Here is a 27,957-nt window from a genome sequence, read left to right as displayed (position 1 = left end):
TTCACATTTTCTATTGTCAAACTAGGGCTGCATTATCATTATGAAATATCTAAGCGCAATTGTGATATGACTTGCAACGTATAGGAATTGCTCATATTTTACATCATCATACTCATTTTCATCAAAAAATTAAAATGGTGAGATTTCTGTGGGGATCTGTATCAAACAGAGACGTGTTCTGAAGTCTGCAGAATATTGTGTGTAGGCAGGACATCACTGCAGCACCATGATGTGTGAATATTGCCGTATGCGTATGGCAGTTTTAATTTAACGTTGATTCATTGTGCAGAATTTTGTTGAATTATAATCTAAATCATGTTCTTTGCAATACAGCTAAGTGGAGAATTTATGATTTCACTCTTATTTGTGAGTGCTCACCACCTGTGAGCAGAATTATGCAAAAGCTACCAGCCTGATTTTCATGAGCCTTGATTGAGGGAAGCAGCTTGGGCCAAAACATACAATTAAATATAAAACAGAAGCATTTTCCAAGTGGCCTTAGCAGAAGTATTCATGCGCTCTGAGGAGTGCTCTTCCAGCCCTGTCTTTATTAGTCTTGAACCGGGACTAATTTCTGTGTAATTGTGGAATGTATGTTTCTCCTCAGGTCATTGAATTCCACAAATGTAATTAAAATTTGTGAAAATTGTGGGCATGACCCCAGCGTCCTCAGTGGGAGCTGTGCCCTTTGGTGTATGCAGCTAGAACGAGTACCAGATGTTATGTGGAATATCAGACTATTGAATAACGACTGCCAGAACTCAAGCAAGACTCCATTATGTCATGTGCTTCAATCATACAGGGATGGTGCAGAGTCTGCTGCTGAACCTTCATTGTTGTTTAGACTTCTCCCTCTTTCTGTCTCTCTCTCTCTGTCTCTCTCTCTCTCTCTCTCTCTCAAACTAGATTTCTGGCTCAGTGTGCTTCTTAATCTGACACACGAGCGCTGGTCCACATAGAGCAGCCTCTGTGCACCATCTGTAAGGTGCCAGGGCTGCTGACATTAAAACTCTGCTCATGTTCCCCTTCTGGAAGTTTTAAGACGTTAACCTACATGTGGGCACAGTTTATATTTGTCTATAAGTATCTACACAACGCTTTTAAAAAACGTGAGCAATCTATTTTTTCTGCTCTTTCTACATGGGGGTGTAGATTATTGTATTCATGTTGTTCCAACAACAAAAGCAACTTCAGGGTCGGCCAAAAACACACTTTCTCTCCACCAACACGGAGCAGGGGTTGACCTTGGACTTCATCACTCACTGCCTTTGTACAAATCACATATCCCTGCAGCGTCTCAAGACCCCCAACCCGTGAATCAGTCCTTGTTTCCAGAGCAACCTGTCTGGTGCCAACTTCTAAATGTGGTATTCAGTTCACTCAGTGGTTTATAATAACCTTGTTCACTCAACTCCATCAGTGAACCAGCTTCACTTTTGACACATGACACGGTTTCTTATATCGTGATGTAAAACACCAAAGGATGACTCAATCATTCGTAACTCACCATCAAATACTGAGACTGATATTTTCAGCTTGTAATGGCTGCAGGATGATTCGCAAACATGACAAGTAAAAGTGGAATTACCTCATGATGACAGAGGAAGTTTGTCACTTTTTTGTATGAAACATGAAATCTGCGTATTCAGCACCAATCAAATTCATTAATTTTGTTATTTCAGCCTCATCTAAGGTTGAATTGTTTGGTGAGGAAAATAACCTCTCCCTCTGAATCAGTTTCAACTGCAGGAAAAGCAAATTGTAAGACTCAGATTATTGCCATTACTGATGACTTCTTCTCCGATCTAGTCAAGTGCTTAAAATATATATCACCTTCACAGTTACAGTTACAACCATTTTAGGGGAAACAGTTCTCTTTCTGTGCTGCTGCAATGGAGAAGTGCATAATACACGTAGTTCAAAGTGAAGAGGAACTGAAATGTTTTCTTCACTAGGCTGGCAGCTTGAATGTTATTGTCCATCCTCCAAACACAAAGTCAGTGAGGCTTTGTCATTCAAACAGCTACTTCTTGATCCCAAAAAATTGTTATCCTAGAAAAAAACCCATACATTATTAATCGCAGCTTAATGTTTCCCATGATATTTCTGGCTGAGCAATCCTCCAACAGTATGACTAAGAAACCAAGCCCCAATATAATCATAAATGGATGATTCTGTAATAGCAAGGTTGAGTGAGCTGCAATAAAAAAAAATAACTTAAGGATATTATGAAGCGAAGGGCGGCGTGGTTCAGAGGCAGAGCAGCCATCTAGCAACTGAAGGGTTGCTGGTTCGATCCTCACTTCCCCCGGTGTCCAAGTATCCTTGAGCAAGATACTGAGCCCCTAATTGCTCCTGATGACCCTGTGATGGACTGGTGACCCGTCCATCATGGTGGACCCCGCCTCTCGCCCAATGTCAGCTGGGATAGGCTCCAACCCCCCCCCCCCCCCCCCCCCATGACCCTTAAAGGATAAACGGTATCCAAAATGGATGGACGGATGGATATTATGAAGCTTCGGAGAATTAACAGCAACTAGAAACTCAGACAATAGCTTTTCGTGAAGCTGAATGTACTCTGATGATGCAGGACACCACATCACAGATACAGAAACCTCTAAAAAATGTCTTCAGGACAACAATTAAAATATGGCAAGAAGAACCCAAGAAATAAGTCTTAAACTTCACACTGATATCAACATCATGTTTGTCGACTCAAAGCCAAAACATCAAGTTTCTAGGTTAAATATACTGAAGTGGTTTTAAAGCTAATGTTACATACAAGCACCCATCAAATACACACACACTCCCACCGTAAACACACACACTCCCTCACTTCAGTTAGTGGAGTGGTTGATGGGAACAGAGTGTGACACCTCATGCTCTCCAAGCCACAAATTCACCACCACATCAACATTACCTCAAACACTTTCTATTAAATGGCTTTGAGGAGGAACTGCAGTGAGGAATGCAGCCTTGATTTACCATGACTCTATACAGTATGACCCGGGTGGGCAATATTCTGTCGCCCATTTTCTCCAAACCAAAGGAAGCTGATTCATCATATGAATGCAGTGGTGGGTCACAGCCTTGAAAAGAATTCATATTCCCACTTTATAAACACAGCTGCAACGCCGCTCGTTCCCCGGGTGTGCAGTCTGCATCGATTTAAATAATGTACCAAAATAAAACAGCATCATTCCATGAATAAATGAAATTAAAAGACAAACTGATGATTGCATCGGTCTACTTAAACAATCACGACTTCTGTTGAAATCATCTTAAACCAACAAACTCTAGTGAGTTGGGGGGCTGAGCCTTTCCTTCACAATCAAAGGTGTTATTAGTTAGTACTTATGTAAGGATTCTATGATAAACACACATTTGTATGTTCAGTATTTGTATTCACACTACTTTTTTCTTATTACAAGAGGAAGAAGCTACATGTACCAAACTAGCACAACATGCTGCACCACATCCTTTTTTTCAAACATATTGTTTTTTTTATCTGTGCTAAATAATTAAAAGTATATTTATTATTACTGTGGTTTTATATACGCCAAAATGCTGCACTTTAGCTTCATTTATAAATAAATGAAAAGATACTCATCATTAAATTATCCTTTTATCTATGCATGTTTAGTGAGAAGGGGAGTGGACTTAAAGCCCTGAACCTACTGTAGGTGGAGGAAAATTAAGTTGTCAGTCCAGTTTGATTAATTTACAACAATGCATTTAATTAAGTGGCGTTAAAAGGTCCATTGAACTACATTTTTGTGGTTCTCTGTCAGTCCAGGAGGGGCGACCCAGATATTCAGGGACTGTTGGGGGGCTTCTGACCTCATCAGAGCTCCTCATTTCATCAGAACCGGTAGAGAACCTCAGTTCTACACGCACAAAATCACTCAAAGCCAGAGGTAAAATCAGAAACAACTCTGAGCAACAGACATTAAAGGATTAGCTATTTGTCTGCCATAACTTCCCAGTTAAATCCAGGATAAAGTTAATAGGTTTCTGCCTAAAACTGAAGGCAGACGGGAGATAGTATCAAAAACACACACACACACACACACACACACACACACACACACACAAGCGCATCATTTTGGGGAAGTCACGCTTGCTTGAAATATTTTGCACCCCCGCGTATGAGTCTTTGTCCTGTTAAACAGGAAGTGATGACTGACTTTTGAACCCTGAGAGGATGGGTGACGTCATTTCCACACCTAGAAGCTGCTGCATGAATGAGCAGCTCTCTCAGCCAGACGTTCGCTGCTGACGGTGCAGTCGTTTGATGTATTTAATGGCAAGAGGAAGATTGGATCTGTTTTCCCTTCAGGTGGAGCTGTTAGAACTGGCTTATCAGCTTAGCAGTAATTAGATGTGATCAGTGACAAAAGTTGCGCTCTTACTGCAGCCGTATCGACTCTATCGCATCAGCTTCGGTACAACGTGGTTGCAGTGACTATTGCAATGCGCTGTCGTGGTTGCTGTCTTTCTTTCACAAAGAGTGACATTGTGAAAGTATCTTATGCATAATGTGCCTTTAAAATCATCCGGCTTTGATATTAATGGAAACATAAAGATGGGGAAACCTGCTCGAACACACCGTACTATTAGTGAATATTTGTTTTAGCGTCAGTTTGGAGTCAGTGGCAGCAGTCCTCGTAGTTAAAAGCTGCCTTGCCGATTCTTAACCACAAGCTCCAAATCGACTCCTAATAGTGATTGATTTTGGGAAATATAAAACCAGGCTCAGTCTCACTCTCATTATTGATCCAACACAGCCCTGTTGCATTAGAGATCCGGTTGCATCCCTGCTCTGCTGCTGGATGTGTGACACTGAACTGGGCTGGTTGTGATGCTTTTAGGAAAGTAAATGTGTATTAATGTGGCTGGATCGGATTCAAAAAACGGAGTTCACTCTAGTGCTCAACACCAGCCCCGCCTCCCACTCCAAGGAACACTGCAGACAGTGAACTGGGCCAAGTCCAGAAGCTACTAAGTGCATGGTGCTGCATCACTCTCTTTTTTACCATTTTGTGATGTGTTTTATCTCCTCTTTTCAATTAAAACAGTTTGCTGATGTCAGTCTGAGTTACTGCTCCCCAAAGACACATAAGCCTGGATCCCTGGCACCCGAGCTCAATAGCATGATTGAAAAAGAGGATGATTGTCAAGGTGGTGAGGAGAAGAGAGAATAAGACTTGTGAGCAATCCAGAGCCAAAACTTGAGGAACACCGTTTTGGGAAATGCGCATATTTGCCTCCCAAGTGACAGACCAGGAGATAGATAGTCTTCTCTCTCTCTCTCTCTCCACAGAGACCAGCAGAATGCTAAATAGCTTAGCACAATGTATTGTAGTGGATTGGGAGGTCAGCATAGCTGTCAAGACCCATTAAATAAAATTCCCTCAAAAACCATCTTTACCCGCACGAATATCATGAGGGTTCTGCATAACATTCTTATGAAATAATTTTAAATTCCGAGACATTGTAATTTTAAAATCGGACAGAAAAAATTACCCTCCTTGCTGGCCACATGATTTGTTGCACCTAAAAACTGCAGCCGAAAAACTAAAACGTTTGTTGTCCAGTAGAAGTGCGACTGCCATTACTAACAGTGGTCAACTTTGTAAGAGCGGATGAGGAGGATTACCGCTGGACAAACCGAGATCCTGGACCTGATCTACTTGATGACTTTTGACAGAGGTATGCTGACACTTCACATCCACTCACACTCATTGTGTTTAACTAACTAGCAGTCAGCTGGCCTCTGAGGGTCACAGCTACCTCCATCCTCTTCTCTGACTCTGGGGACGATGAAAATTAAGCATATTTCCCCATAAAGGAAGGTGCATTCCTTCAAGAGTATAACCCACATTCTGATCCTATCATTACATCCGCGAATATTCTTGCTATATTGCTTCATTTTCTGCCTTAAATATAGTGAGTAACAGAGCGACTAGGAATATTGTGTTCGGAACAATAAAGATATTTTTGTAACACTTCAAAGTGATTCTGGCAAATCACGAAAGATCAGTCACAGAAGCAAATGTTATATTTGTCCCCTTTTATTTTTCTTCTTGTCAGTTAAAGCAACATTATACTAGCGCAAAGGCAATCTTTAGGGGTTACCACCAGAGCACACTGCCTCCCTTAAAAATGTGTTTTGACATCCTCTGAAAATGTGACATGGGTATTTTTGTTATTTCAAAAAAAAAGGGGGGGGGGGGAGGATCAGCTCCAGAAAAGGAGAAAATGAAATAGTAGAAAAGCATTGTTTTTGCCAAAGGACCTACAAGCAAGAAAAGAATCAGTAAAAAGCTGTCTTTGTCTGCACCTGCTCCGTTGTTCTGGTTGTTCTGTACATGGAGGTCAAGCGTCCTTCTGGGCTGTACAGTAGCATAGAGCACCCTTTCTTCTCCACTACAGAGTGCTGCAGGGGTGACTTACTTTTATAGGCCAACATGGAAGTTAGCATCACCGCACTGGATTATGGATTATTGCAAAAACAATAACTTTGATGTAAATTTGATGAGACTTACATGACTAGTGTAAATGTTATGTTAAAGTACAAAGCCGTTATCCTACGAACAAGCTACACTGCAGATGCATGACATCAACGTCACCAAAACCAGCTTTCCACTTCTTCTGGTTTTAGTGTTATTGTTATTTTATGTCTACAGTGAACTCTGCAAGGGCGCCGGCATGGCTCAGAGGAAGAGTGGCCATGGAGCAACCGAAGGGTCACTGGTTAGATCCTCACTTCCCCCCTGACCATGTCCACGTGTTCATGAGCAAGATACTGATCCCTTAATTGCTCCTGATGATCCTGCGATGGATTGGCGACCTGTCCAGGGTGAACCCTGAAATATCCTGAGCTTGTGTGAACCACAGACCTTATTTCAGGGATTTATCAACTGAAAGCTCATTCAAAAACTCATTGATTTAGAGATGTGGGACCCACACATTCAAAAACTCATGTACGGCCTTTAGGACTCATTCTTATATCGTTCTATAAGATGAGAAACTTTCCCTGCAGTGTGTCCTTAAAAATAAGTCAAGATGATGTTTGAGGCTGAGTGAAAGGCAGTGAGGGTTACCAGGTTCTTAATTATTCATTGGTAGGTTGCTTTCTTGAACCACTGAGGACACACACACACACACACACACACACACACACACACGATTTATATCCAAGTCAGTAAAACAAGAGGAGGTCATCCGACCTGTTACTGCTGCGGTCCAGTTTCAGTTTTTTATGGATGTTTTTGAGGGGTTTACTGTAAAAATAAGCTGCTAAAATGCAGAGAAGTCAGACACTGAGAGTACAGAACAAATCTGAATATCTCACACATCAGTGAATGTTAGGACTGTCTGTAGACATTTACTGTAACCTCCCACTTCAGTTAAAGCAAAGAGGAAGTAAACTCAGAAAAGTTCTTTCTATAGAACTGTCCATGTTAAAAACTAACTTCCTCTTGTAATAAATAGTACAACCTAAAACTGGTATTGTCTCAAACACATTTCAGACACCAATCCTACATCCTATCCTGCTGCAGCAAAAAAAAGGAGTACTCACTCTATTGTTTGATATGTATTTGCCATGACATCAACACTGTGTGCTGGCAGAGCACTGCCACTTCCTGTGTATCTGAAAATACACCTTGTGACAGGCCATGTTTCTGTGTGTGTGTGTGTGTGTGTGTGTGTGTGTGCGTGGCAGAGGGACAAGTTGAGAGATTTAAGTCCTAAATGTACGATAGTTTGACTACATGTGTATTTGCTGACTTCATAAAACAGTGTCCAAGTTGTGTAGATGTGGTACATTGTCCACACAGCGACAGGAAGAGCAGCTGTCCGTCTGCAATGGCTGTGTGTGTGTGTGTGTGTGTGTGTGTGTGTGTGTGTGTGTGTGTGTGTGTGTGTGTGTGTGTGTGTGTGTGTGAGAGAGAGAGAGAGAGTTTTACATGTGTGGGTGACAGGGAAAGGAACTGACCCTCAACTTCATGACTGTATCTATTATGCTCAGCTTGAACGCTTCTCTGTGTCTTCACCAGCTCTGCAGCAGAGGAAGCGCAGTATTGCTTTAATAGTATTCTGTTACCTTCTCTACTTCCAGAGGAAGAGACTCTGACCTCCTTTGCTTCCTCACTGTCTCTATATTGTGATACTAAATGAAGCCGAGTGCAACACACCCGTCGCAATTTGTCAGCTAAAAAAACCAAAACAACAACCTTTGTTTTTGAGAGAAAATCTCTGAAAGATGTCTTCATTTACTCTCAGTAAGTGTTGGTGACTGGAGGGTACCGCAGTGGTGGAAAGGCCACTTCTAAATGTAAACAAGCTACACTGGTTTCATCCCTGTCTATTATGACCTTCGTGGACTTAAATTGCTATCATTATTTGAAGGAACTATCTCCCGTGTTGACTTTCACAGTGTATCATTCACAGAAGTCGCCCACAGAAACCGTTTCAAAGAACACAATCACCATCTACTGCCTGACTTCGTCATTCAGCCATTAAGGAGCTGAAGTCCGTCAGTTCTTTGCCGGAGGAATCGTCATCCAGCTTTGTTTTATCTGAGTCTAAGGCAGGATACATCCTCAGGAGCCATTATTTTCATTTTGCACCAACAATCTCAGTGTCATCGCACCTAAACCTCAAATGTATCTCCTCAAAAGACGCTGACTGATCGGTATTAATGTGGTTCAGACAAAAGCATGACAAGATGGTTTATTTCTTGATCTTGTGATGGCCCATGCTCACAAAAAAAAAAACGACAACAACTAAATCACAAGATAAAGCCTCAGTGAATTCCTCAACCTTCGCATCTATTACTACTGGTAACTTTACAGTGCAAACAGCAGAAATCAGTGTCTCTTCCGTGTTCTCTGTTGCTGGAGAAACAGCAGAATGCTACACTTTGATAAATTTAATTGTGCACTGCATTTCCTCAAACCTAAAAACATTTGTGCTGCCCAAGAGACTCAGTTCAATGGCTAAACTGAAGCTTTCTTGTTTGCGCTATGGATAGTTTTGCTCTGTTTTGATTGCACAATGAAGAACTCCATACACATCTTTTCCACCATAGCCTACAAAAGTTGGCAGCACTTATGTGGACACATTGCAACCAGCATCTCTGCAAACTCTTCCATTTAAATACAAACCTGCACCTTCACCTTGGGGTTAGCATTGCTATCACAAATATTAAAAGGTCCAAATATCATTAGGATGAGCAGATCACGGGCAAGCTTTCGCTCCAGTTTACAGCCTCTCCTCTGGTGGCCTCATATCATTCACGCCAGCGGCTCTGCACCTTGTGACCTACATAAAAATGAGCAGCTCATGAACCATTATGCTAACGACGGTGATGCAGATAGCGACTGATGTGTGCGGTAGACTATCTGTGGAGCCAGGTGTGACTTAAAAACAAACCAGACTGTCACGTACCTTGAAGTTTATCAGTCTAAGCTGATATCACCGAGGTATTAAACTGACAGATAACAGCTGTGCCTGCATGGGAAATATGTGACCAAAAGTAGCTTTAAACTTAATTTCAAAGCACCTCCTCCCTGCAACACCGCCTCCATCTTACACCACGACGGCCACTTGTCTGTTTCCTGTGAGCAGTCGCTGCCTGGTGAGAGTAGACGAATGATGCTGCACTGAAAAGCTTTCTCCTCTCGCTTCTTTCTTCGTCTTTAACATGTAGAAACGGTTGAGGTTGCAACTTCCGCCTTACCATTGTGACAGCACAAAGAAGTCACTCAGTCACACACGCTGCTATTCACTAAGAATTACAAATATATTTTAGTAACCCGAGAACACATTATTCTTATAATAATACATTTTTACTTTCCTCACAGGGCGGATGTTTTCTGACCTTTTGATTTCTGATGAAGTGATGTGGTACAAGTGTGAATGGCTGGTCCCGGTGCTCTTTCAGGGGCTCTGAATACCCTCGAGTGCACTTCTCCTGTAATAGCGGCGAGAACAATGAGAAGGGGCCACTGTGCAGCGTAATGGTTTAATGTATGTATTGTGAGGGACATCGTGATTAAGCCTAAAAGCACCTCTGAAGGGAGGCATTTTACAACATGCAAACATGCTACATGCTACTGGGGGAGGTTTTTATATACATGGGCTGCCTAAATAAAATGGATCCGATAGTTATATAAAATGTCTCATGACAACAACCACTTCCTCACATTTTAGGGGTATTACATCATGATTTTGTTGTTGGCGTTGCCTGGTCTATCCTGCTCATAGAACATCCGAAAACTTGACAGCGTCATTCATTCAAACATTCATCTACTAAGCCTTATTTTCTTTGCATGTTTCTCTATTCTTCCTTGATGTTACACGGGCAAATTGTAGATCTGACTGCGAATTGTTATGATATTGAAACTGCAATCGTGTTTTGTGCAGAAAACTAGCGTTGCAAAAAATCCTAGCAGGGGCATTTTGAAAGTCCTGAAATACTACATTTCAAAAAGACAACATCAACACCGAGGACTGACTCACCCAATCTCACTGAATATTTGTCACATTCATTTATCTCTGACTCACTGAGTCACTGTTTCTCTTACATCATTAAAATGTTTTCGCTCTGTCTTTATCCCGCAAATCGCTACTGCCCAGCAACAAAAGAGCAACTGAAAATAACGCTGCCCGCTCTTCCATTAAGATCAGTGGCTACAGGGGACAGGTGACAATTAAGAGCACAAGCTAAGAGGATCCAACCAGTGGCTTATACCGCCGGCATCCTGCCATCTGATGAGGAGAAGACTCCGCCTGTCCAACTGCCTTCCTTGCTCAGCCCCTCCACAGGGAGCCTGCCTGGGTGTAGCCATGCAAAATGGCTCCAAATGAGAGGGAGGATTTGATGCTGACTCAGACCAAAACAAGATCTGCCTGGTAACCTTGCCACGTGTTCATCAATCCCAATGACTAAGCACACCAACACATCCCTTAGCTCATATCTGGGCTAGATTTTGGATACAGGGGCCTTTTTAACCACAGCCTAAATTTTCCTCTTACAGTCATCCAACACTTCAGATTACTGATTAACTTTGCACACGTTGATGCTGAGTTACAGCATCAGTCTGTATAATAACCGGGAAAATACGCTTGAGCTGAAATCTTGACAGACAAGCTAAATATATCAACATCGGTCTACCGCCACGATGACTCAAGATTACTGCGCGATGCTACTATGAACATCCTCATCAATGTTCCAGCACAATGAGGTCATGCACCTGCACTCACAAAGGACAAACAATGACAACAGAACTATTACTACTTTTATAATTTACTATGATAGCTATTATGATTAATCCTGACACTGCAAATATAATGTTTTCATAGTCTCTGCTAGATAATAAGGACTGGCAGCAAAGAGAAAGATGGTGAGGCACATGAATAGCCTACAGCCAAGGTCTCCTGGCTCTGGTTTGGTGCAGCAAATAAAGGTCTTCTCAAACTTTGCTCCACCATCAGAGCTCTCATGGGAACTCAGCGGCTGTAAAATACTGTCTTAAGAAAATCTGCTGTTAAACAGAACTCCTAATGAACTGCTTTAGTTCAGGACTTTTCGGTTTTACGCAGACCTCTGATATCACTTTGCGTGGGGTCAAATAACTCTGCTGCTTCCAGTTAAACTGCCTCGCGCTACTGATAAATACTACCGAGTATATTCATGCAGTTGCTTCCTGATCATCGGACCGTTTGGTGAGTTAAATGTATCCAGACAAGGTCAAACACCGAAATATGTTCAGGGAGATCTCGCTTTTCTCAGGATCACCAGAAAGTCCTCGTCTGTCTCTCAATCCCATACAGACATGCTAACAGAAGCCAAACACATGTAATTGGCATTAGATTATGGAAAACTAACAACAGGCGCTAACTGCTACATTACTTGTGACTAAAGGGAATTTACATCAAAAATGACCGAAGAATCACATCTGTAGGAAAACAGCAAGTATAGGGAAGCTTTGTTTAACAATTCTTTTTATGGCAGTAGAAAACAAATTATGAAGCACAATAGTGGCTGGAGCCGGTATGAGTATACTTTTCAATTCAATTTTGGCTCTGTGCACCTGCTCTGTTAAATAATACTGTGATTTAAAGAACAGCTTGTGTTTGCATCTGCTATTTATACTCCTTCAACATGGCTGAGTGAGAATTGTACAATTTTATATATCCTGTGTATGTAGTGGCAGCAGAGCCAGTTGCATGAATGGGCTGCTGGCACTGTTACACCTCATGGAGACACACTCTTCGTCTGCTGCAAGGTAGACAAAGTGGGTTTTCATACACACACACTCACACACACACACACACACACACACACACACACACACACACACACACACACACACACACACACACACACACACTGTAACAACAAGTTACCAGCAACACGAAAACAATGCATATTTATTGTGTCCTCCTTCCTTAAGAGAGTCCTTCCATCATGCCAAGTCACAATGCTTTTTATTGTTTAAAATGGTAATGCCAACCGCAATGAATACCACACTGCATGAGGAGCCATGCGGCTCAATGTAAATTAAATGGCTGTCCTTTGAGTGCACTGGTTTATGTAAGCTACTGCTGCTTGTCTCTCTCCATCCCTGCCTTTCTTCCCCATCAGCATCCTCATACATCCCCCGAAACCCTGGCGTCTCGTAAACACACAGCCCCATCCTAAATTAGAGAGTGCAGAGAGGGGGGAGGAAGGGGAGAGGAGGAAGGGAGAAAGGGAGGGGGGCTGACGGGGGGGGGGGGGCACCTGACTCCCGCATCCCTCATTTTCTTTGCCACCTTGAAAACAACACCCCGAATCCGGTTGTGATTCTGCAAGCCATCATTGTCTCTCCACAATCCTCTTCATCTCTGCACACTAAAGATGGTGGCTTTTTTTGAATTGTTTTCCAAAAATATGCACTTGCTGGTCTTTTTGTTCCTGCATCTTTGAGCTCATCCATCTGTCTCTTTCTGTTTCTTTCTCTCCTCTGTGTCCCTCCATCCTTCCCTCCATCGCTCCATCCCTCTCCCCACCTTGCTGCCCCCCCCCCCTTGTCTCTGAGTCCTGCAGCCACCGGTGCTCTAAAGCTTCTCAATGTGGCTCCTTGACAATGTCATTACACTGTTTTTAAGACAATTCTACCTTGTTGGTGAGTGCACAATGGAGAGAAAGATGGGAGGGGGTGGACTAATGTCGAGAGAGAGGGGAGATGGTGGTGGTGGTGGAGGGGGGGCAGTGATGAAATGCGACAAAGGTTGCAAGCTGGATTGGAGCCCTCAATGTTGTCTGTAAACGGTATGCTGAGGGCACCTTAGCTCACTTGGAGAGCCCCAATTAATGTATTTTTAAAGAGCTGATAATAATACAATAGAAGGGGTGGAGAAGGAAGGGGGGGCTGAAAGATGGTATGATAATGCCCAGCCGTTATATTTCATATCGTTTTCATACATTGTCTGTGGCTGTGAGTATGCGTGCCTCTACAGAGGTAGGAAGTTCCATCCATCTGAATTCATTATCATCAGAAAGAGGACACAGTGAAGCTGGAATGTGAGTTCTCGGTAATCTCAGCACAGAAAGAAAAGGCTTACCTCCACATTTCAGCTCCACTCGACCCTGCCTTGTTTCATCCTGTTCCTCTCTGCCGACTCCCTCCCCTTCTCTCCCCATGACAGCATTTTTCTGCTATCTATCTCCACGGTGAAGCTCGTTCTCCTCCTCCCTCAGTTCCTCCTGTCTGCCGTCCTCTTCCTCTGTCCAAAAATAAAATGTAGCAAAAAAAAAAAAAAAAAACCCAACAAAAAAAAAAACAAAAACTAGCACAACACACACTTCCCGATCTGTATGTCTACCAGCTCCTGGTTTCTGTTGTTAAGTCAAGAGGCAGGTTGATTTGTGCTGTCCTCCTCCCTCTTTCTCCCTCTCGTGCTGATTCTATTCCATTCACATCACACTAAAGCCAACCCCCTCTTTCTCTCTCTCTCTCTCTCTCTCTCTCTCTCTCTCTCTCCCTCACACACACACAGACACACACACACACACACACACACACACTAACAGCCTCTGTCTCCTCCCCCCTCCTCATCTCCTTGACAGAGAGAGGTTGAGGCAGTGGTGGACGGCAGTAGCCAAGAGGACAGCTCTCTGCGTCTTCATATGAAATCTGAAATTTTCTGTACGTTTTCCTTTTTTTTCCAAAAAAAGAAAAAAGGAGAGGAATTAAAAGCTCCAGAGTGATAATGTAAATTGTCACACCATGTCATTGTTAAACAGATGTGACAGATTAGATGCTGATGTAATGCTGGTGAAGGTTTCTTAATCACACCAGTCTCTCATTTGCTGAAGCACTGAAGCACTCAGCCGGATAAACATTTAAATTCTCAGTGACAAAACTGACATTTCTGCACCACAGAGATAAAGGGGGCAAAGGTGAAAATGGCAGTGTGTGTGTGTGTGTGTGTATGTGTGTGTGTGTGTATGTGTGTGTGGCAGTTTGTTTATTTGCAGAGACCTCTGTGTACTCCCCAAACGTCGGCAGTGTGGGCTGAGATCATAACAAACACTCAGAGAGCTTGAGAACAATGAGAGTGCAGGAGTGTAACATCACTGGCTTTTTCCCCTGTGAACCCTTTACACACACACACACACACACACACCTGTCAGTTTTGGTACAGCGAAGGCTGACTATCACGCTCCTTCACCGTCACTTCAGTGAGTGTCCAGCACCCCCCCCCCATTGACTGTGCAGAGTCTCGTCCCGGTCGTACCATATGGCTGTGTGTGTGTTACCAGGTCAGGCGCTCTGGTCAAGCTCGGAGCAGCACGGGGGTGTGGGGGGCTGTCGAGGGGGCGGGGAGGACAGTGAGAGGGAGGCTGCCTTGTTGCTGGTGTGCCATGAACAGATAAGAAAAATAAAAACACATGCACTAGTTGATAGGAGTTAGAGTGTTTAAAGACAAACACCTCACACCTCAGCAAGCAGATGAGGAGGTGGTGCTGTAATCTGAGGGAGGACAATCGAAAAGTCCACCTAAACATGACCTCATATGCAGGTGAGTTATCTGGCGTCATGAGTACTTTAAGCACAACCTCCCAGACACCCCGGGCTGATACTAGAAAAACAACCTACCTTTTACTACTATTTACAGTTGATATATGTTTGCCAATTTAATAGGAACACCTGCACAGAACTAATGCAGTATCATACAACAGCCCTGTAATAAACCCTCCCTTCAAACAATATATAATCTTCAATTTTTCTTAAATCTCTTTTAGAGGAGTTGATTTATTTTAAAGGGACGTATTAAAAACTCATCGCAAAGAAAAGGTCAACTCTCTTCAACGACAGAATAAACGTCAACAATTATCGTCTAAAACCAGATGAAAATGTCGACTGTTTCTCTCAACTAAAACTGGATTAAGAGGTTTGGTTTCCCTAAACAAAATTTAGACTCGAATGTTATCAGCTCGACTTAAATGAAGATAAAAGTGTTGTTTTTCGCCCACTTGTGACTGATAAAGCAGCGTACGTTCCCCTCAACTGGCGGCTGTAAATGGAGAGTCCAACTGCTCATCAGTGGAACGGCAATTAGGGATTAAATAGAGCCCAGATGACATAATCAAATGGCTTATTTTATTCAACCAGATGTCTTGAACTAAAAGATATGTAGTTTAATATCCTGAAAAAAAATAATTAAAAAAAAAGAACGGTGAAAAGCAACATCATCACATTAGAGAAGTTGAAACCAAAGAGTGTTTCCTGGAAAAGTAAATCATAAAATTAATTGATTTCGTAAACAGTTCCTTTTTTTATGGTGACGGACTCATTGTTTCAGTTCTAGTGAGAAATAATATTCCCCACGAGTCTGTATCAGAGAACGTGACGACAGAATCAAAAGTCTCAGAGCTCGGCGGCCCAGATAGTAGAGAATGTGCCACCTGTCAGGAATCATGGACGTTATTAGTGTGGATGTCTCTCTGGCCTCATGGGTGTGGAGCGTCTCTGCCAGGTGCAGTTAGAAAATAAGTGTGAGGTTGTGAGAGCTCAGACGAGCTGCAGCACATAGAAAGAGGAATCAAACCAGCCGAACTTCCTCATCACCGCCAGCCTGCAGAGATCCTGACCTTGTCAGTGCCTGCTGACAGGACTCAGTCAGAATCTATTCAGTAAGTGTTGAGTGATGCATCACATCTTTGCATACTTACCAGCAGCAAGGCGGCTAAGCAGCAGCACCGGCAGCAGTCTTGAGCTCATACAGGAAAAGATCATAAAGCAGTAACGTTGGGCAGGCTGCACAGTTTAGGATCGTTTAGAGTTACTTAACAGTTGATACCTGGAGGCTGATCCGCTGCTGCTCCCCTCCAGATGCAGCAGAATCACGATCATGTACATTTCCCGTCAGAGGCAACCCTCCCGCCTGCCTGACACTGGCGTTCAGCTGAAACTTCCCTGTCTATTTCTGCACACAATCCTAGAATGCTGCCATCTGGTGGCCAACCGAGCCACAACACATGACTGGTGTTCATATCGCATTTACTGCCAGTACGGAGTGTTGTTCATTTCCTAGGTGAGGAGGCTTGAGAGATGTTAACTAGAATGATGAAGGAAGGGATTTGATGTTTGTGGTCAAGCTTGGCCTTTTCTCCATAAATGAAGCTTCATACAGTGATTATGACCACATCTCGCATAAACAGTTCGATGGAACTACACGCAAAGGTCAAAGGTCAACGTCAATGTGACATCAGAATATTCTGCAGATCTATTAAGGTTCAGGCCATGGTCATTACACTTCATGCAATTGAGCTCTAGACAAAATGATTATTTACAATAATAACCATCAATATATGAATGTCATCTTACAAAAAAACCCCAAACAAAACTAACTAAACCTCTTTTCAATGATTCATCCCGATTAAGCATCAGGAAAAGTGCTGTATAAACTCAGTGTATTTTTGTTTCTCTGGATCTACAGCAAACTACAACTTGACAGCATAGTGAAGGTGGGAATTTTACTTAATTTAATTTAACTTTAATTCTGACAATACTTCTTATTTTTGCGATAAAATGAAAAACAAAATCACTCATGTTGATGTCACAACACTTAACTGTAAATTAGTGTTAAATTTTCCAGATAAACTCTCACATTTTAACGTCGGCGACTTTTGCAATTATTGTTAATTTTATAAAAATGAAGTACCGGTACTTAGAGTACTGGTTAAATGTGCCCCCCCCCCCTCCCATGGTTCTAAACCTTTTTATACACTTGAACTATTTATTAAAAGAAAATACAATCCCACTTAAGGTTTCTAAAGATTTTTTTTTTATCAATTCAACAAGCTTTCCATATCAAACGTTCAAATCATACCCTCCACTGTTCCATTTAAAAGATATACTGAATCATTTTTGACAGTTAACTCAACAGCCTTTGACATGTAAACATAAAACACAACTTGTAAGATATCGCTTTTCTTTTCCTATTCATTTTTGTGCAGTTAATTTACATTATGTAAAAAAGAAAAAAAAAAGGAAAAAAAAAAAGAAAGAACTAAATGCAACTGTACACAAAATTTACATTACTATAACAGTTCAACATGGCTTCTGTCTTCTAAACATCACTTTACAATCAGGTTCAGCATTTGCAGTTGACAGGGAACGAGCGTTTTACGTGGAAGTGATTTGTCTCGTGTACAGCTGATCGTGACCGGAGAGAATTATATTATTAAAAAAAAAAAGAAGGGAGGAAGTCACTAGCATGATCAAAAATAAATACGTTTACGTTTTAAATATGGGGAAATAAAATGCAGCTTTTGAAAAACATGGACCGACCATGCTAGCTCGTAAACATCATTTAACCGCAGCTGACGTCGTCTGCTGTGTGTTTGCTTTGCTGATGGGTAAACCCTGGTTGTTTATCTTAATGTCCAATATTTTTCTGCTGCCTTTTAGTTGACGCGCTCGAGAGCTGAGGGCAAAGATTCAGGCACTCAAAATCCTACCAAAAAAAAAAAAAAAAAAAAATCATCTGTGTTGATCTGAGAATTAGAAATAATACACAAAAAAAAAGCAGTAGGTGCACTTCAGTCAGAAACCTTTGCTCAAGCAGAGCTGGATTGTAGAGGGCTGTGCACACCTTAGTTTGAGTGAGTCTAGTGCAAACTAGTGATGCCTGTGGTCTGAGCACCCTTTCAAATAAAACCTCTAAGAATCAGAAATATGAATTTGGAAACATTAAACTGTCACTGCTGCTTCTATGGAAAACAGGTTTCATGTGATATGAATTCATCAGCAGAGGAGGAGGACTATTATGATGATGATGACGATGATACGATCCACCAGGAATCCAAGTATCGGCGTCACCTTCATCGAGCGGCCGGTGGGTTCATTTATACCATCAGACAGACAACTCAACCCACTTGTTGAACACTGTTTCAGATCTTGTACATAGCAGAGGGAGTGTTTGGTGTGTCATTGTTCACTAGTCTCTCTTTGTCCCAAAGTTTTAAAATTCACAATATACAATGAATATTCACAATAAAAGCATCTCAAGTGACAAAGTGTTATTTTTATCTGGAGGAGTCCTGGGATCAAATGTTTTTTTTAAGTACTGAGGCTCTTGGATGAATCTTTTATCTGATCCACTTTTCTTCAAGTCAGCTGTCCAGGTGCTTTAGGGAACCAGGCTGAGACTCTACCACTTGCCCCTCTTGCTCCAGTCTTTAGGTATGAAATGAAGGCATTTTGGGTCTATGCGCAAATGTCTCTTCTGCATCGCTCGTTCATGCCCCTCCACAATGTCCTCTGAAAGAGTCAGGATGTACTGACCCTAGAATTAAGAATGAAGATGAATGTTAGCTGGCATGTCACTTCAAGGCCTCCAGAGCAAAGTGTTGAGAGAAAAGAGCCACATCTGGTAGCGTCAGCGGTGTGACATTAATAATAAAACGCCGCCGCTTTTACTTTGAGGGCAACATCTCTGCACTGGAGGCAATTATGAAGGTACCTGCTCCACGATCACACCTGAGGTAGACCTGCTCATTTTTAGACATTTCCCTTGAACATTTCACCATGTTGGTGAACTGCTCGTGTTCGGTCGTCAGTGACATCACTAGTACAAATAATTCAAAAACTGTTACTACCAAACACGATGTGTTCACAGCATTCCTCAAAGTCAGGCTGAGCACAGATTATTAGCAGCTAGAAACGAGAGGTCCCTGGCTGGCAGGTGGAGGTGCTTTAATCTCACCTTGTAATAATTGATTAGGTTGAGGTACTGAAGTGTTGAAATGACGTCTTCTTTCTTTACACTCGTGATCTCACTGATCTCACTGGGAGTAAAACAAAACCATTATTATCATCATTAAAGTGAAGTTGTGAAACAAACAAACAAACTGCAGGTTGACAAAACAACAAAAGTCACGTACTTGATGGTGATCTGTGGCCGTTCTCCGTTGTCAGGTTTGAGGTCCATGAGAATCTCCAAGATGGTCTGGGACCAGTAGGAGCGATAGGACAGAAGGCCCAGGTCAGAGAGCGGCTTCTCAGGTGTGCCGGTCTTTCCTTCAACCTTGGACAGCTCATAACCTGACAAACACGCCGGGCAGCGTTTAATCCCAGAGGAGGAGAAAACAAATCAAACATATCATGGACATCATGACAGTATTTACACTTACTGAACTCAATGAGAAGTTTGCCATAGCCTCTCCGCTGGTAAGGCGGCAACGTCAGTATGCAGGCTACATTATAATCTTCTGTTGACTCTTTCTCCTGTCCACAGAAAGAAGAGGTTTTATTTTGGTTATTGCACTGGACTGTTTCCATGCTCTTACCATGGCTGTTGGAAATGCTTAACATGATGCGTGTACCTTTGAGAAGTAGCCCACTATGTGAAAGCCTTTGGAGTCGTACTCCGTCATCACATAGAAGAGGAAGGGGTCTGTGTCATAATACAGGGTCTTGTGGTCCAGGAAACATTTGGCGAGCAAACACAGGTTCTGGGAATAGGTCTAGGAAATACAACAGACGTGTATCAGCACCAGAGAAAACAGCAAAAGGATGTTATTGTTGAGGGTAAAAACGCAAATCACCTACTTTGTTTTTCCTGCCGTCAATCTCAAAGAAAGATATGGTTCCTTTGCGGTAGATCTCGTTACCTGGAGGATGTCTTAGATTACATTTTGTCTGTTAGAGATAAAAGACACGAGCGGATCAGAGCAACAATCTCAGCAGCGTGATGGTGACAGAGTGATGATGAACAGCGTCCTACCAAATGCCTCTGTAGACACTTGAGACTTTTGAGGTACTTGAGGCAGAATTCACAGAGGTAGAGGATGGGCAGTGTTGTGAGTTCCTGCGGGTACGGTGAGAAGTACCAGGGCTTCAGTCTGTGACGTCCGAGCTCTATGCACTCAATGTTTTTCATTCGGGTGACGATATCGTCATGACTACGGTCCGACACCAGACTGCCCGTCATACGGGGTGCAGAGGGGATGCCATCTGAACTGTCCTGGGAATCCTAATGGTTAACAGCGTAGGCACAAGCATCACTTCTCTCGTTTCAGTGCACAAATTTATCACATCTTAATATTTAGAGTTGTAGTTTTAACACATATTTGGATTGATTTCACCCCATATAATCAGAGGTTTTGCATGTTACCAGAAGGACTAAACTTGGGTCTGAGGCAAACACCCCTGTTTTCTTGGACCGCAAGGGCACAGCAGCATTTTGACAGCAACACACAATCAACTGGCAATAGTAAGAAATTAAACAGACCTCTGGTGGTGGAAGAAAGACACTGGCACTTTGAGGCTTGTTATACTGCAAAACCTTTATCATCTAGCAGAGAAAGACACAAAAATACAGGCTTTTAGAAACTTAAGAGGGGAATGACTTCTAATCATACTGAATATTTGAAGGGGCAGATTGAGAGAAATACTGAAAATTAGTGAAGCACTTAGCTTCCTGGTGGGTTTATCAGCCACCAGCTAGCAACACTGGCAATCACAAGATGTGACAATGAATGTAGAGTGAATCTAACACGCGGGAGTCGGATCCATTGTGAATCGCTGATATTAGGACGCCTGAACAGCTGCTGGGTGTTTCAAGTAAGCGAACAGAAAAATGTTAAGGAACTCAGCAGAGGTCTGACCTGTTAGCTTTGGTCATTGTTCTGCACTCAAAATTTAGAGTCCAATTTTGGTTCTACTTTGTTTCCAAATAAATCATTTAAATAAGCACTCTTCCCTGCCAAAAATGATCAATACAGTAGCAGCAACAACAGGCAAAAACAACAGCAACAACTCAGGTCATTATGTCCAATCAACTTTATCTTTGCCTCGCTAGAGCATAAATATTTCCTCCAAAAGGCCTTTTCTTTGTCAGGAAGCACAAAAGTCCTTCATGCTTGGATGTATCATTTTTGAGGCAAAGCGTTCTTTCATGGATACCAGCCGCTCTGCTTTCATCCGTTGCATAGCCGGAAAATGTGGGCTTGCACTAAAATGATTCAAAGCCCAATATTAACATGATGAGTGTATGTTAATAGTTTGCAGTGAACTATCGAAGCGGGCAAAATGATGCATTTGTAAAGAAAAAAGATGGAGGTACTTAGATAAAGAACACATCTGGAATGAAAAATAATACCGACAGTGGACAGCGATGGATCAATCACACTGTTACCTCATCAGCTGGCCCACAGTTAGCTTTCCTCTTCCTCCCAGGCTGAGAGGGGATGAGTCTTCGGGTGGTGCCGTTCTATTATTGTAAGAAATCATGTTTAAAAAATACTGAAAGTAGTCTTAAAGTCGACCATATAATAGTGGAAATGGCTATGTCATACTGTTGTGTGGGATGAGAGTTGGTCATGGTCTTCACGCGACTTGAAAGTGTTGGTCTCTCTGACGGCGGGGTAAACAGATGCCTGAGTGGCTTCAGCTGAACTTGGCAGGGAGGGAACAGGGGGGGCCGGGGGTACCTGCGTCACCAAGGGGACGGCCTCTACTTTCCTCTTCTGCAGTAAACAAACGTTGTTAGACATTTGGCTTAAAATGTGTAGTAAACAAATTTAACCCATAACTGAATGAGAAGGTTGTCTATTCCAGCGGCATGTGATCAGTTTTTATGTGATGAGGATATGATGCTACTCCTGTTTTACTTGCCATCAAGGTGTATGACCTGCAGTTTAATCAGAGCTGAGTAATAATAAGAGCCACAGCTTATTAAATTAATGAGATTTACCAGTCCAATGCAAATTTTACCTTATTTAAATCTGGTATTAAGATGCGACAATCACAGATCAGCTGCAACTGCAATGGCTTTTTCTTCTCAACACTGTGTCATCAGGAGTATGAAATAATTCCCCTTTAGCTTCCCAAAATCCCACCTGGAATACATCAACACCTTTCCACTTTTGTTATGTGTGCAACTTTTGTGCATGAGATTATTTTCTAAACATTTCATTTGATGTGTGCCGATAATGGGATTACAGAATAATCACTCTTCAGCACTGCATGAGATATAACAACATAGGACAGAACATGCTAAGTACCTTGAGAGATTTGAAGAGGGAATGTGGCTTTACAAGACCAGCAGTGCATACACCTGACAAACTTTTGGATGTGATTTGCATGACTGGATCGTCTTCTTTTTTTGTAACTTGGCAGTGTTTATCTGGATTTCCATGCAGTTCAGCATGACCTGATAGCTATATGAACACACAAGACGCATGTTAACACCAGGAGTAAACAAGGTCTCAGGCAAGGCTCTAGAATGGGTAAATTCAAGTTGTACCGGTGTGGGGAGGGTTTTGCCTCTGGAAGGAGCTGTGGCAGATTGTAGGTTGAGATCTAGACTCTTCCTCTGAATTGAACAGAAAGGAAGAGAAGGAAGGGGGTTAACTGACATTCATCTTAGACCTGAGGGGTTGCTCAGGTATTCATTGTACATACAGTCGAATGTCTTCAAATAAGAATGAAAACACAAGTAACATGAGCAATTTCAGTGACAGTCATTACAATCAAAAATAAGGACCTGGATTATACCTCTAAGTTCAAACCAGAGTAGTTGGGCAGCACAACACTGGAGATGGTGAGCTCTTAATATATATAGCAAAGTTTTAATGGAATAATGTGTTAAACTTGCAGATCTCAAAACTTCTATGTCCTCCATACGAGTGCCACTGAATTTATGATGTGATATTCAGAACACAGGAACAGACAACATGAAATTATGAATTCTGTTGGTCCACTGGCTTCCCACTGAGTCATTAAAAAAACAAACAAAAAAAACCTACAGTTGCTTTAGCAGGAATCAAAGAGATGTGACCATTAAAGGTAGACTCATACTGTATAAAGCAGAATGGTCACAAAAGAAGGTATGCACATGACACCACTGTAGGAACATGTCCCTGCGGTTAAAGAGAAACTCAGTAAGAAGGAGCGTTAGCGTTCAAATACCACAAAGACACACAATTAAACACACTTAAATAGGGAAGGGCACAAGTGTGACTGATTGTAATAGAGGCTGTGTTAAGAATACATTTACATCCACATCTGGCCACTATCAGAGTTTCTTGAAATCACACTTACATAACCTGGGGAGGGGATTATTCTGCATGACGTTAGCTGGCTAAAAAAAACTGTGCTGATGTTGGACCTAAGCACACATGGCTAACTACAACCCACATACCCCATCACCTAAGCAGTATATCAATTATATCTGGCAATTGCTTATTTTAGGCTGACCATCTAGATACTATAATGGGTTCAAGTGGGCAGGTAAAAAAAATAAAGCGTTACGGAACAAACAGCACACTGACAGCTTCTGTCACAGCGGCAGGATCAGCACCACGGAGAGCGTCCACCGTTTTACTAACATCGAATAAGAATACAGTAACGCATAAAAAATCCAATCAGAGTCTAATTCTGAGTTGTAAGTCATGGATTGGACCATGAATAGAACGTATATGCTTTCAGGTTTGATTGGCTCACATAACAATTAAAAAAAAAAGAGAAAAAAAAGACCCATGCATCACTGCAATCCTGGTCATGAACCACATCAGCAGGTGCTAACTGACTTAACAGGTCATAGGCTCATTAATACAGTAGTCAGAGCGCATATTCAGGACACACTGGACAAGCCTCCGATGACCTCACAGCAAGCCACCCCACTTCTAGCAAAGGGAGATGGTAGTCAGTAACCCCACCATGGTCTTGAACTCAGAGCAACAGGATTCCAAACTTGCTCAGTGAGTGAGCTGATTCTGAGCAGCATTTCAATCTCTATGGACCATGAGCTCTTGCTAACAATTCCAGAAGACAATCTTTTTTTTTTTTGGCTCCTAATTTTATCAGATGAAGTGGAAACATATAAATGACAGTCAAACTGAGGAGGTAAGAAGTTGATGTCAGTGCATACCCTCTACTGTAACATAATAGTGCCATGTACTGCTGCAGAGTATGAGGGTGTGAGAAGAATATTTAATGGTGCTGTACGTACACATGCGCTTACCACTTCTCGCTCTGGAGAACTGGGACGGGAGCCTGGAAGACCGTTCTTGGTGGGTGTTTTAGCTTCTTTCTTAGGGAACTGAAGCTTCTTCATGTCCAGCCTGTCTGCTGTGACCCACTCATCCAGACGCTTGTTGACTTTAAATAAAATACATTTCCAACAAAACAAGAACCCATTTGATGTGAAGGTTCAGTGTAATTTAACTTATGTGGTATTAAAAACAACATCCCTTAAAATGTCTCAGAAAACCAAATGATAGAAAATATACTCACAGTCAATGTAGTGAACATAGTAGAGCTTTCTCCCCGAGACTTCCTTCACACTCAGAATTTCAGCCAATGCTACAAGGAAAGAAAGAAGCCCCATTAAATCAAACACTTCGATCAGGAAAATGACTCATGGCCTTCCAACACTTAGCTGCTAAAACAATCAAAATTAATCATCATAATTAAAAACAGTCAATTCACAAAGTGAAGGCTTAAAAGGCTCTGTGCATGTTCCTATAAATCAGTATCCACCATCCAGTATCCATATGCAGAGGGGGTCACTAGATGGGTCATTTCGGTCGATACTGATGAAGAAAAAATGTGTTATTTTTACTGCTTTAGCAATCAGATGTCGCACGTTAATGGCACAATACACCTCTCCCTGATATAAATTACTACTGATCTATTGCACAAACCAATTTAGATGTTTCCTCTTTAAAAAGAAAGAAAGAAAGACAATTTTGAAACTGAGATGAAAAATCTCTGCACTTCAAGTGAAGCTCTCAAATGTCCTACTTTGTCTGACAGTCCATATCCTCAAAGTAGACAACATTTTTACATTGGACAAAGAAAAGACACGATGTATCACATTTGAAAGCTACGACTATCAGGGGCTTTACATTCAGGCAGTAATAAATACGCTGATATGACTTATATACTTAGTGTTTCATCTCTTCATACTGTGAGATAAGTGTCTGCAAAAAGGTATTGAGATTTCTGTTTAAGTTTGCATGACGTTAAGGACCTGATGGCTAAATCTACTAAAAAAAATGTACAAAATACTGAATTTCGAAAAAAATGACACTCAGTCTGTTAATAAAAGACATAAAAGTAGGTTAAGACAAGGGGGAAGTTTTGTTTTAAAGGGTCACAAATCACTCAAACACAAAGATCAGTAAACAAAACCTTGTATTGGGATTTCACGCCAGGAAAGTATTTGTATCATGAAGACTCTTAAGAAGTCCTTTTAATGTCACTAAATGGGATGAGAGACTGATTTCGATGTAAATTTTCAAAATCTACCACCTGCAAAAGCAAATATATATAAACTACTAACCTGGCTTTTTTTTTTTGGCCCTCATAAGAACGCCATACAGCGTATACAAATGCTAAAGCGAACCTACACACATCTTCAATCATGTTTGAGATTTGTAAACAAGAGCCTGATCTCAGACCTGTGTAGCCCGGACGAGCCAGATAGAATGTAATTTAATACAATACCCGTGGTAATTGGCGAATCCATTTCCGTTCATTTTTATGAGCTGGTATTCAAATTAAACCCATTTATACTGTACAGTTTCATGTATTCCCGATAATGGGTTGTTTACAGAGTTTTAACAACAGGCCCTGATGCGCGGTAACAACAGCCGGGGTACCCTGGATAGCATTAGCTAGCTTAGCATTAGAAAAACAACCGGACAATACTTACGCCATTCGTCCTCATGTTCTTGATTTTTCCGAAGAACGGGTAAGCGACAGCCCTCAACAATTTCCACCTGTCAACAACAATGCGTCAATTTACATCCTGGAAGCGGTTAATGTCTGAAAAATAAAAATACATCTATCGTAAACCTACCGATGATGCGCTGTCCGCCATTTTCGTCCTCTGTGAGAGTAGAAGCAGGGTGTTGTGGGAAAATGCCGGTCCACGGCAAAGATGAAATTACAGCAAGATAGAGCTCCGACAGCGGATGCGACTGGCGGAAGTCGGACAACCAACAGGAAATGATATGGAGGCTATTTTACGTGAATTCACAAGAATGTCCGTAGGGGAAAACACATTCAAAACGTCAATTTAAATTTCAATACCAATGACTTTATCGCCCTTTTTTTTTTCAAGCAACCCTCTATTAAGAGCTTTATGTACGTAAATGGGTCCTTACTCAATGGAAAGATGAAATATTTATGGTTAAGGAATTGGTCTGTTAACAAATTGATATTCATAGACTAAAGAAGCTATTTCTATGTTTGATCATATATACATTTTCATTACATTTTCGTTTTCTTTTGTCCTTGTTTCAGCAGTAGAGCTGTTTTACCTGAGTACAATGCTAACACTGGTTTTGATTCTGATGCTCTCCTCTGATTACCCAGTGTGTGATTCAGCTTAAAAGGCGCAGTTGGGTCTGGCTACATTTTGCCCCTGCCACCTTTATTCCACAGATTTATGTCTTTTAGATATTCCAACCTGTGATGAGTTGTCCTCTGTAGTGCAAACATCATTTCCAACCAGTAAGGACCTGGACCAGGGATTCTGTTGCGCGGTGAGGCCCAGCTGGGACTGCATCACACCTTTACTTATTTGATTACATCATGATAGTTATTACCTGATGAAATGCCGCTGTTATGAAAAGCTGATTCGGCATATTAAATTAATGTGGAGAGTGAGGCAACATTCAGGGAAGTGAACTTAATTGTCAAAAGTCAGGTTTAGAAATGTGACTGAAGACAGCATGTTTGGCTGCAACAGATTCTTAAGAAAGAACAAACAGTCCTACAGTAAGTTGAAATGAGATTTTACATGTTCACACACAGACTGCATGATATGGCAAATACATCCAGCCTACAGAAAGTATTGATGGTAAATGGGTACCATTTCTATAGTGCCTATCCCCCCCCCCCCCCCCCCCCAAGTCTTTTAAAATCAAACATTCACTAACTGGAAATGTTGCTCGAGAACATGGAGGTAGCACCGGTAACACCTTCTGCCTCCTGCCCCCGTTTAAAGAGGTATATTTTCAAGGAAAAAAACTTGAAGTTTCTTTCCAGCAGAGGTCCCTCTTGCCCAGAACAATCAACACTGTGCAGAAAGTGTCCTCCTGCGTTACCTTCATTGATAACATCATCTAATCATTTAATCAGACAATTGGACATATACTGTTCATTGCCTTGTTGCGCTCATGACATCTAAGGTTTAATAAGGGGATTACGAATAACTCCTTCGATCAAGACAGTCATAATACATTATATTTGAATGATAGTTTCCACTGACAAATCAACCTGTCTTTATACACATTAGTCATATGAGTGTTAAATAAAACTCTGCGATTGTGACTCGATGTAATAAATCAAGTTCTTCTGTTTTATTTCCTATTGCCAAATCCACTTAGGTGTTATTTGTCTTTATCCCAGTTTTTTCAGAGCGAAGGATCATTTT

The 27,957-nt window shown here is 41.7% G+C and overlaps 2 protein-coding genes across 10 annotated transcripts in view; both read right to left on the bottom strand.

Moving 5' to 3' along the window:
* sipa1 (signal-induced proliferation-associated 1) overlaps positions 1–16,657 on the bottom strand; it is a 35,298-nt gene extending 18,641 nt beyond the window's left edge. Inside the window, exon 1 of one of the 4 annotated variants that reach the window (XM_086226045.1) lies at positions 16,235–16,657. The gene's annotated coding sequence lies outside the window, so the exon portion shown is untranslated. Of the gene's footprint in view, positions 1–9,889; positions 9,990–13,620; positions 14,063–14,685; positions 14,757–16,234 lie in introns of those variants that run through there. The other 3 variants (XM_086226048.1, XM_086226044.1, XM_086226046.1) reach the window with 3 other exon arrangements.
* Positions 16,658–17,326: 669 nt separating this feature from the next.
* LOC147248837 (histone acetyltransferase KAT5-like) lies at positions 17,327–26,458 on the bottom strand. Of its 6 annotated transcripts, none has more exons than XM_086227166.1 (16): positions 26,377–26,458; positions 26,230–26,296; positions 24,807–24,875; positions 24,523–24,671; positions 22,816–22,884; positions 22,574–22,729; positions 21,866–22,036; positions 21,706–21,780; positions 20,800–20,862; positions 20,293–20,541; positions 20,118–20,207; positions 19,892–20,032; positions 19,700–19,793; positions 19,451–19,610; positions 19,273–19,354; positions 17,327–18,852 (listed from the first exon to the last, which is right to left on the bottom strand). In XM_086227166.1, exons 1-16 carry the CDS (start codon positions 26,395–26,397, stop codon positions 18,718–18,720), a joined length of 1,791 nt encoding a protein of 596 aa, XP_086083292.1. In that variant the 5' UTR covers positions 26,398–26,458; the 3' UTR covers positions 17,327–18,717. The 6 variants fall into 6 exon arrangements, with proteins under 6 accessions (XP_086083292.1, XP_086083296.1, XP_086083293.1 ...); XM_086227170.1 differs by having other exon boundaries at positions 24,535–24,671; positions 26,377–26,434; XM_086227167.1 differs by lacking the exon at positions 22,574–22,729.
* Positions 26,459–27,957: the final 1,499 nt, after the last annotated feature.

Source organism: Aulostomus chinensis, chromosome 15, assembly GCF_037954235.1.
Source record: "Aulostomus chinensis isolate RoL2024-O1b breed Wild chromosome 15, RoL_Achi_v1.0, whole genome shotgun sequence".
In the NCBI taxonomy this organism is placed as follows: domain Eukaryota; kingdom Metazoa; phylum Chordata; class Actinopteri; order Syngnathiformes; family Aulostomidae; genus Aulostomus; species Aulostomus chinensis.
This window is presented reverse-complemented; position numbering and strand designations above follow the sequence as displayed.